Genomic DNA, 19,695 nt, shown 5'->3' on the forward strand with positions numbered 1-19,695 from the left:
TTATTTTTTATTGTTTCCGGTTGTAGTATACTTTTGATGGTTATTTACTTTTGCGAAAAACGCGATAGAGGTTTGCGTGTAGTTCAATGTCGACATTTCCGTTATTGGAAGTAATTAGGTTTTAAATAAGATCACAGGACAACTTGTGCAATGAACTTTAAAAGAACTATACGATCATTTTTAATTCTTTCTTTATTAAAACTTGAGCAATGAAAAACCAGTTGACTTCGCCAGTTATTATTTCAGTATTTACATGTGTGGACACCATTACACTAAAACCAATAAATACCAGTTAGAAGTAATTCTTACGATATTTATAATACAAGATTTTAAGAAAATTTTAATGAAATCTAATAATAGATCTAAACATACTCTAACAAATTACACAAAACAAATTAAAGTTTTTACATGACGTAAATGCGAAGTTTACGGTGTCATAATGTGACCAATATCCCTGGTTTTCGTAAACCTCCCGAACTCTACTAGGCATTGAATGATGATACGCCTGGAATAGTTCCACGTTCAACTTGAGATCGCGCCAAGAATATTGTATTCAGTCCCCGACAAAAGTTTCTGGACATTTTCATTTGGCTGCCATTTAATTTCTATTTGCACTAGAGCAATAAAATAGGACTTTCTAGATAGATCTGCTTCACGAAATTATTTTGCGCAGAAATATTGCACAGTTGCATAATTTGGGTGATAGTAATACCGGAAATGGTAAAGACCCCCGATAATGACATGACGAAATAATGCACCAAATGGGTCGACAATGGGGTCATTGCACGCGTCTTGCCACACAGAATCCAAAACTATTTTCATATTGAAAATCGGTTTAGAAAGTCAAAAGTTATGACCCAAAACGCGACGTCCAAAATGATGAAAAATAAGCCTAACGATTATTTTGTTGTATCAGAATCAACTTAACTCTGTAGTAAAGGAAAAGCGGAGATAAACAGGATGGTCAAACCCTACTAAATGTAATTTCACCCTGAAATTCAGAAATATTAAAAGCGATGACTTAACCACGTGACCAGCAAACCCTCAATAATTGGTTCGTGCCAACGGAAAAGAAAAACGCGCCTCGGGAAAATTCGCAAAAATAGAAATAGCACCCACAACGCAAAATCGCGAAATTCGCCAAAAAAAAGAGGAAAGGTTTTTCCTTTTCCGCAAAATAATGCGAAAAACGCATAAAATTCGCCCAGTGAAAACCGGGTGTTACGCAATAAGGGAAGAGACTAACATGGGAATGAATGTTCAGGGCGGTTTGGAAATTGAGAAATGTTTGAATTACAATTAGAGTTTGCATAAATGGTATTCAGTGAATTAAATATAATACACGAGTTTTGTGATGGGTTAAAAGTGAGAGGATTTTCGAGAAGAAAACGTTTCCAGAATTTTGCATGATGGTATTTGGCGCCTGGGAAAATAAATGTTTGATCGATACTATTTGGGTGGCTTTTCGTTTTATTATTAACACATTTAATTTTCTAAGAAGGAATGGAGAACAGGGTTATTTTGGCGCACGTCATTGTCCACGACCCCCTTCCCCGCGACGGGGGGGGGATGAAAGAAGAGGCGAGTCTTATTTTCCTTATAGCGACTTAGCAACTAAGGCCCATTGGTATTTTTTGCCGTCTCCGTCAGCAGCGTTGGCAAAACATAGTTTAAGTGAGCCATTAAGATAATTTAAACGTTTCATTATGTGTTGAAGGGAGGGGCTCTATACAGGACTTACGAGGTTACCTCCCCCTTTTCAGAGAATTCTTCAGTCAAGGCTACAGAGGCACGTTTACTCACTCTCCATGTCAGCCACTAACAAAGGCACGCCCGGCTGTCACTCGCTATGGCAGCGCCCTAGAGGAAGCTTCTCGTAAATCACGTATACTGGGCTAGGAGTTGGACTTAAGTTTAATTATACATTTGAAGCGTTTAGAGAATAAATGTTTCGAATGCGGAGCAACGTGTATTGAAGGTTGTGAAACTCTTAAGGAATAGATGTTAGAATGGACTTTAATAGACCAATTCGGAAATTACACACAGATAAAATAACACGCAGGGGCCAGGCTGCCATCGGGGTAAACTGCTTCACGCCAAGAAGCACGGCTATATTGGGTCCCGAGCTCACGCCATGCAGGAGGCTATTGCCAACTCGCACTGCCTCTAGCGGAGCTTCTTAGAATCACGAGTTTACCCCGATGGCGGGCTTACCCCTTGAGTGTTGGCTTATGCCAAGGAAATTTCAAATTGGTCTATAATAATGTTTGATCGAATTCCAGTGACATAATATCTGAAATAGATGAAAATCGAAAATGAAGAATATAGAAAAAGTGTTACAAATTATGGGGAATGGTTACAAGGGCCCTTCATTTAATACTACGCGTATGTTTATCAATCTCAGGGATTCTAGATGTAAGAGGGATCAGAAACGAGTGGCTCCGGCAGCGGTGTGCCATGCGCAGTTGAGCCGTGTTTCACCAGCTTTGGATTTGTTTTCAATTTGTCCTTGAAAGGGACCACTAGCCTTCGCCTCTACTAGTTAAAAGACCCCTCTGCCCGAGCCAGATGTTTAACTTTGGTTATATGTCCGCTTCCGATACCTCTTACATGTAGAATCCCTGATGTAATTCAAATTATTGAAGTATGTTTACGGTTATGACTACAATTATTCTTATGACAGAAATATATTTATGTGCTAAAGTTTTCTATACTTTCGAGCTTTATCGGTTTAGTGTTGAATTTGCTTAAATCCTGCACATTTGAAAATTAACAACTACCTCTTTAAACTTTCGTTGCCTTTTTTGCAATGATACCTAAGATTGAATTTTGGAACGTAATATTTGACAAAAATAAAAAGCCCTACGTAATAGTAGAACGGTTGGTATTCGTGAAATTTACAGAAAATGTCTCTTTCGTATTGTGTTTTCAAGAAGGTAGGTTATTATGTTTTTTAACATTGTAACCGTAGGGTATACCAAGAATCGGACCAAATAATCGTAGTACTACTTTACAACTGCAACCTTAATGGTTTGTTTCAAATAGTATTTGAATTTATATATGTGAATTTTAGGCAGATTGTGGCGCAGAAATGTGTAAAAACACACAGAAGTAAATCTAATGAAGTTAATATTTACGGTGAAACAATTCAAGATGAATTAAGCATTGTGTATAATCTCGCAAAGTATTTTCCTAAACGTTATCGGAGACCATATAAAGTTGTAACTTTATTATATGCCTACTTAGGACAATTGTTGTTTTCCCCCAAAGAAAGAAGTAAAGATCATGTGTCAACTCAAAGTTCATAATTTAAGGATCTAGTTTCATTTTATTGGAAATAGTTTTAACATAAATCGAAAATGTGTGGCCGCTGTATTTTCTAAGTATGATGACCGCATTCGAACCAAAACAAAATAATGTTACTTAGCATTGGACATTATAGAAACATAGCTGCATATATTTTATAAATCGGGGTTATTTAACTTGGCATACTTGGAATAAAGAAAAAACAAAAAAATAAATGGGCTTATTGCACAAAACGACGTTTCAATAACGCGACCAATATCCTTGGTTTTCGTAGACATCTCGAATCCTATTAGGCATCGAGTTGTGGTAGGACTGGAATAACTCCACGTTTAATTTTAGATCTCGCCAAGCATTTTGCACAGCTTCCAGTAATTGTTCTGCATTTCTAACGTTGACATGGTCAACGTTTCGGACCATTTCCGCCCAGAGATTTTCTATCGGGTTCATGTCGCACCCTTTTGAAGGCCAGTTCATAACCTTTACGATACATTAACAGAAATAATGTAATGCTATTGTTAATTAAGCTGTGATAGAACATTTAACATCGGTGATAAGACACTTACCCTAAAACCGTGAGTCGCACTAAGCCTCTCCAGCGCTTCTGTGGCCAATCTTGCCGTATGTATTGGAGCGCGGTCGAGCATGAAGGTAAAGTTTCCGTCGGGAAACCTTTCCAATATGCTGGGCAAAGCGTCGTTTTCCAAGAGTTGGACATATCGTTGGGCATTGTTTCGTCCTTCGATATGAACCAAACATCCGGAATTCACCGCCGATAGCCAACCCCAAACGTTTACGGAAAATCGACCACTGCGTTGAACCTCGATGATGTAGGGCTCTCTGTAGCGCATGCCAACAGGTCTTCTAACCCATATCTTTAAAACGTCAAACATACTTGATTAATGGTGAGCGAGTGTAAAGTAATAAATACTCTAACGATAGGCTTTGTTACTCTATGTCTATCTCCTCATTCAACACACTTCCGAACTAATTAAAATTACCTGGCCATTATGTCCAACGACGAAACTCTTCTCATCCGTAAAGACCACGGTTTCCCACTGCTCCAGTGTCCAATTTAAATGCTCTTGAGCAAATTCGAACCTCGCTTGTCGGTTTGCCGCAGTCAACTTATCTTTTTGGCAAGCGACCCTTCCGTGCAGCCCTTGGCTTGCCAAGGCTCTTCCCACAGTTCTTACACTGGCTTGCAGCTCCAGTTCAGCTCTAACGAGCCTCGCGGTTAAAAAAGGTTGTGCCCTACTCGTCCGACCTATCAGACGGAGGTCTCTGTCCGTTAGGGCCCTTGGTCGTCCGGCTCTCTCCCTATCAGCTCCACCGTTAAATTCATAATTTCTTTGACGATCAATCCATGTAGCCACTGTGGTCGGTGAAACATTTAATTGCCGCGCTATTGCTCTATTGCAAAGACCTTGCTCATGAAGTTCAACAATTTGACGACGAATTAATACTCTATCAGCCATTTTAATTGTTCGGAGAATATGAAAATTAATTGATAAAAAGAGTGGTTTGCGGTCTCTTTTATATAGTAAACTTGGAATAGGTGAAAATATTTTTTCGTCGAGTGGAAGATAAAAATTAGTTTTTGGTTGAAAATAGACATTCTTAAAAACTTAATTTAACGATGGAGGTGATAGGCAAAGAATTGGACGACCAAAGATTTGACGTCCGAGAAGTTTTTTAAGCGTGATACTTGTGAGCAACTTCAAATAAGTTTAAAACCGTAAGATGAACTTTGGTGAGACAGGGTCTTCTTGAACGCTTCGCGTGGCACTTAAGAAACGTGAAGTTTATTTTCTCTAAAAGTCTAAAGAGGCTTCAATTTGGAACAGAGCAGGGTTGTTGATTTTTTTGATTTTTTCAAAAAAACAAAATAATTGATGTTTTTATTTAAATCGGATTTTTTTAATTTTAATTGATTTATTGTCTTTTTATTGAACTACTAGATAGTAAATTACCAACATGAAAAGTCTTGAGTCAAAACTAACCAAAAGGAAAATAATCATGACATTTAAGCAGCTATTGGATATTGTTGCTATTCAAATGCTTGTATAAAAAGACTAGCTTGACCGTTATTTCATTTCTTAGCCTATCCAGCAAGACAAACTGAAGTTCTGGGAAAAACTTAAACTGAAATATAACAACACTATGATTGTTTTTAATTATAGGTCTTTTCTAGTTAAGTTTCTTCTCGAGTTTCTTAACCTACTTCTTGGAATCTTAGAAAACATTTTTTAAAAATAAAAATATATTCTTGATTTTAATCAAATGATTTTTTAAAAAAAAATCGCTTGATTTAAATCAAACAACCCTGGAACAGAGAACACAAATTTGACACTCGAGCAGTTAGTGTAGACTTTACGAATGATAAACGTTTCATCGTCGGACACGATGGCCAGATAATTTTTTAGAGGATGGATGTGCACCAATTTATGCCCATCCACTCGAAAGGCTTAATGTGGTTTAGTAGGGTAAAAGTCTTAAAACGGAAGTTAAAGAATGCCATTTTTTAACACTCAAATAATAGAATTTATATGTTGCCTTTCATAATTTCTCTATTAGGTGATGAAATGATCTTCAAAAAGCTGCGATATCAAATTATGAATGGTTTTAGCATTTTTCAAATATTATAATTTTTATTAAGCGCTATTATTGCTATTTTAGAGGAAACCTTTTCGTATGTAAATGTTGTAATAATATTGTAAAATATAATGTTTACCAAAAGTTCTACCGCTAAAAATGTTAAAAATCAATTTCTATTTATGTAAAAAGGCGGATCTCAGTCTCTTTTTCTTTCCAAGGGTTTTTATCCTACTTCCGGGTGTCATAGGAGCATGGATAAAGAATTCGCGTGAGGAAATTTGTTTTCACGCTATAGGATAGGCAACTCCCCTATTTCTGACGACAGCTTATTCTGTATAATCTGATTCAGCTTGGGTTGTCAGCACGCGCAAAGCTGGGTCTCTATGTAACGTAGCTTTGTGCGTGATGACAAGAGACGAAGAAAATAATGTTTCTCTGGATTTAAAATATCCGCGAGTTTTAGGTCAAATGTATGGGCGGAAATTCTAGTAGGCTTCGAAAAAAGTTGAAGTGCCTCGACTGTCGAGTGTCGACTTCATAGTCGAGCCAGTGACTTTTAAAATTTCAAGTGATACTAATTTAGACTATTAAGAAGGATGTTAGAGTTAGTATTATAAATATTTATTACGTTTCTAAATCTTTTGGGAATCTCAAGAAATAATTTTCGCTATTTTTAATAGCGCAACGTTCCTTGATAATGTTTGAAGGACCCACCAATTGATTACATACGACTATGCATGTATTTGAAACTAAAGCCTACAGGTCCGTGCATTTGAGATAAAAATCTCGCGGACATTTATAATCCTTTTTTTCTTCGTCTCTTGTCAGCACGCCGAAAGCTACATAACATAGAGACCTAGCTTTGCGCGTGCTAACAACCGAAGCTGAAAATAGAGTATATACAGAATAAGCTGCTGTCGGAGATAGGGGAGTTGCCTACCCTATAGCGTGAAAACAAATTTCCTCGCGCGCATTCTTTATCCAAAACAGAAGGTTGAAATTTGGCAAAGAGTTTCCTGAGACCCCGTGAATGGTATGAGTAATTCTAAAACTCCCACAAGTGTTCTTTCAGTGGTTGAACTTATTTCTCCCTTGAAATGAATAAAAGTCAACGAATTAATTAGAAATTGTCCAACGCCTGATCTATTGCACTACCGGATTGCTGAAGTGTTTCGGATTATATTGATAATGTATTTTTTCTATGATGGGAATAATTATCGGGGGGTTTTTCACTTTTCTCGGATAGGGTTAACAACCGAGGATTTTGTCTGGGGATGGGGGATTTTTTACAATTTCAGTAATGGGAGATTATGCCTGGGGTTCTTTGTCTTGGAAGTGTTTAGTCCGTATACCCGTGTGAATCGATATAACCTAAAAGCAATTTTTCAGTTCTAATATGTAAATCGAGATATTGAACAGGTTTTGAACACACTACCAGCTGTTTATACGTCAATCAATCCTGTATCGCGTTTTTTGCATAAGTTAATAAACCGTCGTAAGTATACTAATACAGAAATTAGTACTGGAAGACCAGTAAATCAAACCCATGTTCTACAATGCCCTATTTGTTACTCAAATTTCTAAGACACCACTAATCTAAGACATCGAGTTTTTTTTTACATTGGGACTTTCAATTTAAATCTTAAGGACGTCTAGTAAAAGTCAGACACTTTAGGCTTAACATCTATAATACCATTCGTTATAATTTGAAAATATTCAAGATGTATTTTTTTCCAAGTATTCATGATGCATTTTTTCTCTATATATTCATGAAGAACTGTTTTTCAAATATTCAAGATGGATTTTTTCTTAGTTATCATGATTGATTTTTCTAAATTTTCATGATTGATTTTTCTAAATTTTCATGATTAAATTCTCGAAAATATTCATGATTAAATTCTTGAAAATATTCATGATGAGATTCTTAAAAATGTTCATGACCAAATTTTCAAAAATATTCATGATTAAATTTTTCCAAATATTCATGATAAAATTCCTGAATATTTTCATTAGTGAATAAACGTAAATCGTAACATCATATCCAACGTAGGCAGGCACTTGTTTACCGTGATTATACACTTTGGCGTGGTTGATGAATTAAGTGCTTGCCATGCTGCAAGCTTAAAAAACAAGGCTGCCTACCTACTCGGAAATAAAATACAAAAGGTATTTATTTCTCGTTTCATGGAGCCCAGCCTCTATTATTATTATTATTATTATTATTAATGTGTATATTCTCGTGAACTATATGTATAGTTTTTTATATGCACAATAAACATCCTATTCATTCATTCATTCATTATTATTATTATCATTATTATTATTATTATTATTATTATAATGTTGATGACTATGTAAATTCCAGTGAACTACTTATATAGTTTTTTATATACACATTAAAAATCCATTTCATTCATTTTTTGAAGACTACTTTTTTAAATACAACGTTCTATAATTAACCTTAGATTTAACAAAAAATATATGGCATTCTAAAAGTTAAAGAGATAGTTGTCTAATTTCAAAAGTAGTGGAAAAATTAAACTTCCAGACAAAAGGAGGAGTATTCGAATATCAATATTTGCATGCCATTAGGGCGAATGAGTCTTTTTAATTTAAATAATATAATAATTCGAACCATTATCTTCGGAGACTACCATCCATTTCACAATAAAAATTATTATTCGTATCCTTCTTCAAGAATTTGTCGTTGTTAGATTCTTCTCTAATTCATGTCATCGTGAATCTTCATCCCCGATTCTTCGCTACATTTCCATGGTAGACACGTCACCTATTCTGCAAACAGGAGTTCTGCCACGATATTTATTCTCCAAGCACTCAAAACATTTCCTTACAAAATCCAACCAAACATTTTTATACCGAAAAGACACCCAAACATTATTTACCGAAAAGACACAAAAACATTAATCATCGAAAACCCACCCACCCAGAAGCTACACAAAATATTTTATTCTTTAAGAGCTTAAAACATTTACTACAGAAAAGCCACAGAAGAATTAAACCCAAAACGCAAACTTCGCACATGATAGAATATTTGCAATATTTTTAATGTCAAAAATCCTTCCACTTTAGCAATTACATTTTGCTTATTATTCCAAATTCCCAGACTTAACACTACCCTGCACACAAATCCAAAATTTCTACTTTCCAAAGAGCCATCCAAAACCGTTGTTTCTAAGTTGGAACCCTATTGTCCTTTTAAAATCAAGACCCTACTGGCAATTAACTAATAAATAAATAAATTACTGAACGTAATTCTTAAAACCTCATTTCTATAATTTCAGAGTAAAACCATGCTATGGCTTGAACATCCTGTTTTTCTGATCGTAATGTTTTACTACTGAGCTAAGGTGATATAGATAAAATATATAATCGTTAGGCTTATTTGCTATTGTTTTGAACGTCACGTTTTTTGTCATAACTTTTGATTTTCAAAACCGATTTACAATTTGAAAACAGTTTCGGATTCTACGTGACAAGACGCGTGCAACGATAGCATTGTTGATATATTTGAAGCATTATTTCGTAACGTCATTATCGGGGGGCTTTACTATTTCCGCTATGGCTAACGCCCTATTAGCGCCACAGTGTCATTTGTAATTTTAAAATAATTTTGAGAAGTAAACCTATTTAGAAAGTCCTATTTTGTTATTCTAGCTCAAATAGGAACAAAATGGCAGCCAAATGAAAATGTCCAGAAACTTTTGACAGGGACTGTACAGTCCCGGACAAAACTTTCTGGACATTTTCATTTCGCTGCCATTTTGTTCCTATTTGAGCTACAGTAACAAAATAGGACTTTATAAATAGGTTGACTTCTCACAATTATTTTAAAATTAAAAATGACACTGTGGAGCTAATAGAGCGTTAGCTATAGTGGAAATAGTTAAAGCCCCCCGATAATGGCGTTACGAAATAATGCATAAAATGGATCAGCAATGCTATCGTTGCACGCGTCTTGTCACGTAGAATCCGAAACTGTTTTCAAATTGTAAATCGGTTCAGAAAATCAAAAGTTATGAAATACAGGTGTAACAGAGATAGTTTATGGAGCAAAATAGGTGGCATGACTAAAATACATGTGTAACAGAACTTATTTGACGTTCGGTAATTAATGTTTGGACGCTTGAGAATTGGATGTTGAGAAATGCTCTGAAAATGATATTGTGGGAATCATATTTCGACGGTGAATTCATGAGGATGGTTGAGAAGACATATTGTTCAATTCAAAGTGGATATTTATATCCTATGAGAATGGTTTGAATTATAATAATATATATATTGGTTAAAGTATTCGCAAGTTCTTATGACATGAATATCTCAATTTTACTATCGTTAATTTAGGCAAAAAACTAAATTGAGTCCGCTTCCATTATTAACCTTGACTATTTGCCCTAAAATAATTTGATATTATTCTTTTGTAGTTTAAAGTTTACGTTTCATAATCTATATGGATTTTGGGACACTTAGATTTACACATTAATCTAAGACGCCTTGGATTTTTTACTTGAAATGAGAAATTTAACGGTCGCCCATGTATAGAGTTAAATACCATTTTCTCTTTCCTCTCAAAGGTTGAAGCTTCTCCAAGGTTGTTCGAATAGAAATTTTATTTTATTTGTGTATTTTATTCGCAGATTAAGCTTTACTGAAATTATATCATGAATATTTAGGAGAATTCCAATTTGAATATTTAGAATAAAACATCCTTCTTCAATGTTTTCAAAACAATCACCTTTAGTAGCAAAAAAAAAAAAAAAAACAACCGGCGTTGCCCATCGAGATATAGTATTGCATTTCAGGCCGCCATTTTTAACGAAGGTGGAAAATCGAGCTTCAAAAGACTTGAAGTCAGTCTTACGGATATCGGGAACCAGTGTTTAAATGTTATAGTTACGGTTGAAACAAGTAGACGCCGCCATTTTTCAAGATGATGAAGAATTGAACAAAACCTAAGAGCTCGCCTACTGCATTTGAGTAACGTCCCTGAAAGATTTCATACCTCTAGGTGGAGCTGTGTGGACTCGGAGTAGATTATCAGTCAAATTGTAACTATAGATGTTAAGCATACAAGCTACGGAGCTTTACGTAGGTGTCCTTGTGATTTAAATTATAATTTCAAGTTTAAAATTAAACTTGTTGTCTTAGGTTAGTGGTGGCTTTGAAATTTGAGGAATACCAAGAAATAATTTACGCTATTTTTAACAGCACAAAGTTAATTGATAATGTTTGAAGGACCCATCAATTGATTACATACGACTATGCACTATTTGAAACTAAAGCCTACAGGTCTGTGCATTTGAGCTAAAAATCTCGCGGATATTTAAAATCCTTTTTTTTTCTTCGCCTCTTGTCAGCACGCTTAAAGCTACATAACATAGAGACCAAGCTTTGCGCGTGCTAACAACCGAAGTTGAAAATAGAGTATATACAGAATAAGCTGCTGTCGGAGGTAGGGGAGTTGCCTACCCTATAGCGTGAAAACAAATTTCCTCGCGCGCATTCTTTATCCAAAACAGAAGGTTGAAATTTGGCAAAGAGTTTCCTGAGACCCCGTGAATGATATGAGTAATTCTAAAACTCCCACAAGTGTTCTTTCAGTGGTTGAACTTATTTTTTCCCTTGAAATGAATGAAAGTCAACGAATTAATAAGAAATAGTCCTACGCCTGATCTATTGCACTACCGGATTGCTGAAGTGTTTCGGATTATATTGATATTGTGTTTTTTCTATGATGGGGATAATTATCGGGGGATTTTTCACTTTTCTCGGATAGGGTTAACAACCGGGGATTTTGTACAATTTCAGTAATGGGACATTATGTCTGGGGTTCTTTGTCTTGGAAGTGTTTAGTCCGTATACCCGTGTGAATCGATACAACCTAAAAGGTATTTTTCAGTTCTGATATGTAAATCGAGATATTGAACAGGTTTTGAACACACTAACAGTTTTTTATACGTCAATCAACCCTGTATCGCATTTTTTGCATAAGTAAATAAACCGTCGTAAGTATACTAATTTAGAATTTAGTACTGGAAGACCAATAAATCAAAGCCATGTTCTACAATGCCCTATATACCATTTGTTACTCAAATTACAAAGACACCACTAATCTAAGACATCGAGTTTTTTTACATTGAGAATTAAAATTTAATTTTAAGACGTCTAGGAAAGGTCAGAAACTTTTAGACTTAACATCTATAAAACCATTCGTTATAATTTGAAAATATTCAAGATGTATTTTTTCCAAGTATTCATGATGCATTTTTTCTCTATATATTCATGAAGCATTTTTTTTCAAATATTCAAGATGGATTTTTCTAAATATTCGTGATAGATGTTTTCTTAGTATTCATGATTGATTTTTCTAAATTTTCATGATTAAATTCTGGAAAATATTCATGATGAGATTCTTAAAAATGTTCATGATCAAATTTTCAAAAATATTCATGATTAAATTTTTTGCAAACATTCATGATAAAATTCCTGAATATTTTCATTAGTGAATAAACGTAAATCGTAACATCATCTCCAACGTTTCCAGATGTAGGGAGGCACTTGTTTACCGTGATTATACACTTTGGCGTGGCTGATGAATTAAGTGATTGCCATGCTGCAAGCTTAAAAAACAAGGCAGCCTACCACTCGGAAATAAAATACAAAAGGTATTTTTTTCTCGTTTCATGAAGCCCAGCCCCTATTATTATTATTAAAATATTACTGTTAAATTTGCGATAATTTTGACAATTAAACGACAGTAAATCCTATAAAACTCAATTTAGCGGAAGTTTTGTTTCGGGACTGTACAAGCTACACGCGCGAGTCTCTAGGCCTATAGCCGCAATTTCCACTGCTGGCCCTGTTGGCGAGTCCGGCCGCCAACTGAAGATTAACACCATTGTTTGTCACATAATATTTCCCTGTCTATTGTTCTAAGCATTTATAGTCTCTAATAATAAAAAAAAAGAAAAAATAAAGTGCCTTGCCGTGGCCCCTGCCAAGGACCCCTGCCTGGAGTGCAAAGAGGCAGTCTACGGTAGTCAAACGACTATTCCCTGTAAGGAATGTAATATAAAGTCTCATGCAAAGTGCTTGAATATACTTAGTGACGATGAACTTAGTTTAATATGGAATGGAGTCAGGTCGAAATATGTTTGTCATAACTGTAAAAGAAAAAGTCACTCTGAGGATTCACTTGTATCTGCTGCCATAGATGCGAACATTTCCGACAGAGCCGCTCCCATGAATAAACTGAAAGAAGTTTCCAATCCAGAATGTAAGGAAACAACAAAAAATGACGATAATGGTAAAAGAAAGGAAAGTAAAACCTTAAATAGGAATAAGCTGGATTCTCTCATAAATGCCCTTCCAAAAATCGTAAACGATTATTTCCGCGAGGAAGGAATATCAAAGAGCAACGATTCTATACTAAATCAACTCAAATCAATGACCATGAAGTTACTTGACGAAATAGACGCCATGCAGTCGGATATGGATGACATAAAGAGCCAAAACCTTTCTCTCAAGTCAGACAACAAGAATATCAAATCATGTCTAGATAACGATGTGGCTAAAGCAATGGTATCTATTCAAAAAGACATTAAGGAGTTAAAAACACAAACACACATTCAGTGCTCGTACAACAATCTCAAGCGCACCAACAGATCTAAAACCACTCCAAGATGAGCTAAAAGAACTGAAAGTTCAAAACTCCATCTTTACCGGCCAGATAAGCATCCTAACAGATAGTGTCGATAACCTTATAAGGGTCACATCGAAAGAAGATTGCCAAAGTACTTCTCCAATGCTCACCTACAAGGAAGTAACAACCAAAAATAATAATAAATAAATTCACAGAAAAGATAACCCGGCTATTAATGGTGACACCAATACTCGACCAGCGAACCGTAATAAGCGACCTAATAATGTGAGGCCTGCTATCGTTGGGAAGAATAGTTCGACTACAATACGGGGAATTCTGCCTGAAAATACTAAAGTCTTAAGAAAAAAAGCTTTCTTTGTCTCCCGCATCGACCCACAACTGTCAGTATCTGACTTTAAAAACTGGCTACGAGAGGAACACGACTTGCAGACACTAGTACTAACTAGACTAAAGACGAGATCTCCTACCTATGCTTCTTATCATGTTGCCTTGGGAGATACAGAATTTTACAAACTTAACAACCCCGAATCCTGGCCAGAAAACTCGGTTTACTCGGTATATTCTACAGGGCCGGTAGGCCCTTGTAGATATGACTTGACACCCTTTTGTAACGTTAAAGCAAAATTCACATGCTTTTACTAAATTTCCTATGGAGATTAACATGGTGTTTTTCGTGATTTACCCCCACCGCGAACAGAGAAACTACGGCGAAGTTACTTTTCGGAATACTCTTGAATTAACAATTAAGTATTCAAGGTGTGCTATCGGCTAGTTTAATTTAAATCAATTAACTCTAAGTATGTTAATTTTAGTTAATTCTGAAAGTACGTCAAAAATTACTTTTGGGTCAGACTATCTAGCAGTAGACGCGGACAAATTACTTTGGTATTTCATCCGAGCTTGAGCACCTTTATATGTATTTTCGAATTAACTGTAGCACCTTTAATAAGAAATACGTCGTTATCAGGTCGAATTTTCGTCTAGAAAAGTAATTCGGGTAAATAATTACAGTTAACAGAGGTTTTTATATCATTTAAAGTAAGTTTTTGAACGTTCTTTACGGCCAAGGCTTAAGTTGTATTTCAGTTTGTCTGTAATATAGTCTTTATAGTGTCTTTCCCCTTTAAATATAAAAAAGCTAATTTCCAGCTGTGTTACAAAAATACGCAGTCTGCTTCGTTTTCTGCTACCAACAAATATAGGAGGTATACACGGTTTCATTATTTGTTAATCTCACTAAAATGCTACTAATTGTAAAGGTGTGTGATATATTTCCTTAAACTAAACCAATGTACAGGAATTTCCATGTTTACATCTGCACAGATTCTCTTACCGTAACCACGCTGGAAACGGAGGGTTACGTATGAGGTATACAGGGTTTCATTATTTGTTAATCTCACTAAAATGGTACTAATTGTGAAGGTGTGTAATATATTTCCTTAAACTGAACCAATGTAGAGGAATTTCCATGTTTACATCAGCACAGATTCTCTCAACGTAACCACGTTGGAAACGATTCGTTAAAACAATTTTTTCCTGGTGAAACAGTCCGTATATGATATTACGTTTTATAAATAATTTGTTACCAAGAGTGGATTGTTTAATTTAGAAATATAAGTAACAGTGGTGCTGGTTAATCCAGGAGAACATTGCCTTTACGTAATTAGTCAAATAAATTCCATGTGCAGATTTTTTCAACGTAACCACGTGGGAAACAGAGGGTTACGTTCGCTATTTCCACAGTCCTCATTGCCGTTTGTTTATATGTCAGAATTGCTATGAATTGTTTAGGTATTTGATTTAATTACTGGTATTTAAGCGAAACTATGGAATCACATCATTCATTAACATTGTAACCTTTGTAGTGATCCGTTGTAACGGGCTCCCCGGTACAACATATTTAATTATAAAAAACCGTCTTGGTTTGGACCAAGGCCGAAAAAACAAACGATTTGTTTGAGGTTTATCAATTGACTGAAGTTTCAGATATTGAAATTTTTTTCTAGTTATTTTTATCCACTCAATCCTTAATCAATATTTAATTCAATCAACTGATCTTACTGTTAATCGATCTAGTCCCTCTAAATTAATTGAAAAAATTACATATCTACGCTTTTTCAAGAACAATTACATTTTCCGAAAACATTTTATCATGAAATTAATTATTTTGAAGGGAGTACGTGTTGAGGCATCAGTATTGAATATTTGAAATGTTCTACTTGGATGTCTAAAAAGAGCAAGCGAACTTTGGCATAACTCGAATGGAAAATGTAAATATTTAATTGATACCAAACCAGGGTGTTGCTCGAATTTATACATTAAATTTCGTATATCGAAATGCTACATTTCTATTGTCGCCTCTATGAAGGTAAAGTTGCTCTGGAACTTCCATTTCCATACTTTAGAATTTCTTGGTCATAACTCAGTCTTCATTTGAAATGTCACCCCTACTTTACACCGGTTACGTATTACGCGTAATCATTTTAGCAAGCGTAAAGATCATTTCGGAAAACACCGGGGCGAGGCCACCATTGGGGTGTATTCTCCCTCGCACCAAGGGTCATCGCCAGACGGTGCCAGAGTTCACTACGGGCAGGAGGCTAGTCAACTAGCACTGCCTATAGCGGTGCTTCTAAGCGAGCGAGAAAATGAAAGAGAGAAAACACCCCAATGGCGGTATCACACCTGTGTTTTAGTTTCTCTGTATGTAATTTCCAAACTCACTTACAAATGTACTGTACACCGATTACACTGAGTGATCGGTCGTTCGGGCGCTAGCGAGTGTCAAGCCATAACCATAACCATAGCCATTCATGTACACGAATGTTTTATAGTGTTAGGTTAATAAGGTTGGCGGGCAAGTCCGGAGTGTCATGTACAGTACCGCTTACTAATGTGAAAAGGTTTCGATCTATATGGTAATATAATATAGTGTGTTGCGACGGCTCAGATGACCCATACACTGGAACCACTGGTGATTATAAAATGCAATATATTGGGAAAATAGAGGAAGGAAGGGGGTGTCGGAGTTAAATGTGACCTTCTTGGCATAACTAGTAATGAATGATGTGTTTAACCATATTATCTCCGCGGGAAATGAATATAACAAGTCATTGATACTGAGAAGTATTTCTGTTTATGTGATCTTTACCCTTAACCACGCAGGATAAACTTTGTTGCTTTGTCTTAAGTAGACGACATTCACTGTAAACGACAGTCTTATCAACAACTTAAAACAGATTTAAACATCTTTTGGTGCAAACTTGAAAATTTGCCAAGCCAGCAACAATTAAAACTATGTTGGTCAAGGTGCTTACAAGTTAGTGAGCATCGACACGAAATCCCTTCAAAATAATTAAATTCATGATAAAATGTTTTCGGAAAATGTAATTGTTCTTGAAAAAGCGTAGATATGTAATTTTTTCAATTAATTTAGAGGGACTAGATCGATTAACAGTAAGATCAGTTGATTGAATTAAATATTGATTAAGGATTGAGTGGATAAAAATAACTAGAAAAAAATTTCAATATCTGAAACTTCAGTCAATTGATAAACCTCAAACATATCGTTTGTTTTTTCGGCCTTGGTCCAAACCAAGACGGTTTTTTATAATATCTGTCACTTCAGTCTTAATGCAATTAAATTTTGAATAATCATGTTTGCTTCACCGTCATACATTTGCACTCTAAAATATAACGGTGCATTCAAACACCATATATGCTAATTTTTCCGGTGCCAAAAAAGACATCATTTAGGGTGTACTTTAATCCCATTTTTATGATCAATTCACGCCATTTGCTAATATTATTTGCAAGTATTAAGAAAATATTAGGCATTAATGCACCATTTACAGTGGTTTTTAAAATCTTTGTTAGGCAATCTGTTGAACTTCTAATATTACTTAGTTTAGTGGTGTTAAAAGTATGGAAAAAGTACGCTACCTCTGTCACATTATTAAACCAAGTGAAGTGAAATAGTTGTAAAATATTTATTTTTTCCATATTTAGCACCACGTTTATGGCGTAAAATAAATCGGTCAATACACCATTTCAAGTCCCTGTTTACCCATTTAAAGACCCTATTTCCCCCGTTTAAAGGCCCTATTGACCCATTTCAAGTTAATTGTACTATGGTAATTAACCGCTTGCCCGCCTTACGACCGAATTCCAATTCGGCTGAAAACTACCGCAATTTGGCGGTTTTGGATTTGGTCAATGGGACAAACATAATAATAATAATAATAATAATAATAATAATGAAATAGGTTTTTAATGTGTATATAAAAAACTACATATAGTTCACTAGAATATACACACACGTTGTCGCTGAGCCGTTATACAATAGTTATGGAGAATTACATAATTGATATTTGTGTTATATACAGCCAGATATATGTATAGTTCGGGACAGAGGTTATTTAGTATTACCGAATATTTTTAATTATATAATATATATATTTAGGGACAGAGATTATGAAGTATTACCGAGTATTTCAACTATAATATATAAATATTCAGGGACGGAGGTTATATGGTATTACCGAGTATTTTCAATTATAATATATAAATATTTAGGGACGGAGGTTATATGGTATTACCGAGTATTTTCAATTATAATATATAAATATTTAGGGACGGAGGTTATATGATATTACCGAATATTTTTAATTGGGACCGAAAATATATCGATGGCCTGGGAATGTTTATTATAAGTGTTTTGAATGCGAATAATTGGATTAAGATATTTAGGCGGTACATAGAAAGTCTTGTTATGACGTAGAGAGTTAGGAATTAAAAAGTTTAGTGTGGCGAGTAAGTCGCTTAGTGTTATGTCATTATTAATTAATTTGGAGAGAAATTTAATGTCAATCAAATCAAGTAGGCGAGCCAAAGACGGAAGGTTTAAATGATTCAGTATTAATTGGTAATCATAAGCGAGATTTCGCAAGAAAAAAGTATGCGCGTACGAAATAAATTTACGTTGTACAGACTCTATTCGTTCTCGTAAGTAGAGACTACAGCCACTCCATGCCAAGGAACCGTAGACAAGTCGCGACCGAACTAGACTGAGGTAGAGTAGTTTAAAGTGATTTAACGATCTTAAAGCACGAGACATTTTTAATGAAACTCCTAAAGTCCGGCGACAACGGTTCACTGTATTCGACACTTGCTCACGAAAAATCAAGGCACGATCAAAGATAACTCCTAGATCGTTTACCTGAAGTTTCGGAGGTATAATAGAATTTGAGATGGTGTAGGTATGAACGATTTCTCTGCATACTCTCCTCGTAAAGGTTACCTGAGTCGACTTGGTAGGGTTAATTGGCAAGTTGTTGGCGTCACACCACAAAGCAATAGCATTGAGATCATTTTGGAGTTGAGTGCAATCATCGCGCGAATTAATAGATTTACAAACTTTATGGTCGTCCGCGAACGCGATTAGCATGGATGATTTAACAGAGTAATAATAATAATAATAATAATAATAATAATAATAATAATAATAATAATAATAATAATAATAATAATAATAAACTTTTATTGGGATCAATCATTAAGAATTCACTTTTTAACAATGATGTCCAGCTAGTCTCAGGTATTAAAAGTTAAGTTAATATAAATTAAAAATAAATTATAAATTTAGTACATAAGAATTATTTTATAAGGTTGTCCTGTATAAAAAGGCGGATTGCCGCCTTAAATTCGTTAATGGATTTTAAATTTTGAATTTTGTTGTTTAGTCGGTTCCAGTACTTTATACCCTGGTGTTTAGTACTTATTGCTCTAAATCTGGAGTCGATGTCTTCCACGTAAAAGTTGTTCCCAAGGCCCCTTGTCCGGTGGGTATTCTCGTCTTGGCTTAAATTAAAATTCTATCTACGCCCGTTAACATCTGATTAACTTGAGTGGTTATGTAAAATGAGCAATAATGCCATCTATTTTGTAAAACATTAAGCAAAATTTATAGTTTTGAAGAATGAAATATTTTTAAATAGCAGAAATGCACCGTTATAAAGCGATTCGCTTATTTTAATTTTTAAGTCAAATTACGTAACACTGTAACGAACTTAAACGAAGTTTGAACATAGAATGAGTTCCCAAAAATAATTTTC

At 35.0% G+C, this 19,695-nt stretch overlaps 1 protein-coding gene across 1 annotated transcript; it reads right to left on the bottom strand.

The window, feature by feature from the left end:
• Positions 1 to 18,233: 18,233 nt before the first annotated feature.
• On the bottom strand, positions 18,234 to 19,028 carry LOC149673363 (uncharacterized). The gene has a single exon (XM_089840068.1). The coding sequence runs from the start codon at positions 19,026 to 19,028 to the stop codon at positions 18,234 to 18,236; it is 795 nt and encodes a 264-aa protein (XP_089696194.1).
• Positions 19,029 to 19,695: the final 667 nt, after the last annotated feature.

The sequence above is a fragment of the Phalangium opilio genome, unplaced genomic scaffold, assembly GCF_054372755.1.
Source record: "Phalangium opilio isolate 3A_F unplaced genomic scaffold, DU_Popi_V2 ptg000052l_1, whole genome shotgun sequence".
NCBI lineage: Eukaryota > Metazoa > Arthropoda > Arachnida > Opiliones > Phalangiidae > Phalangium > Phalangium opilio.

Excerpts from the sequence above, each read along its gene's own strand:
- LOC149673363 (XM_089840068.1), bottom strand. The coding sequence starts at position 19,028 with ATGCTAATCGCGTTCGCGGACGACCATAAAGTTTGTAAATCTATTAAT.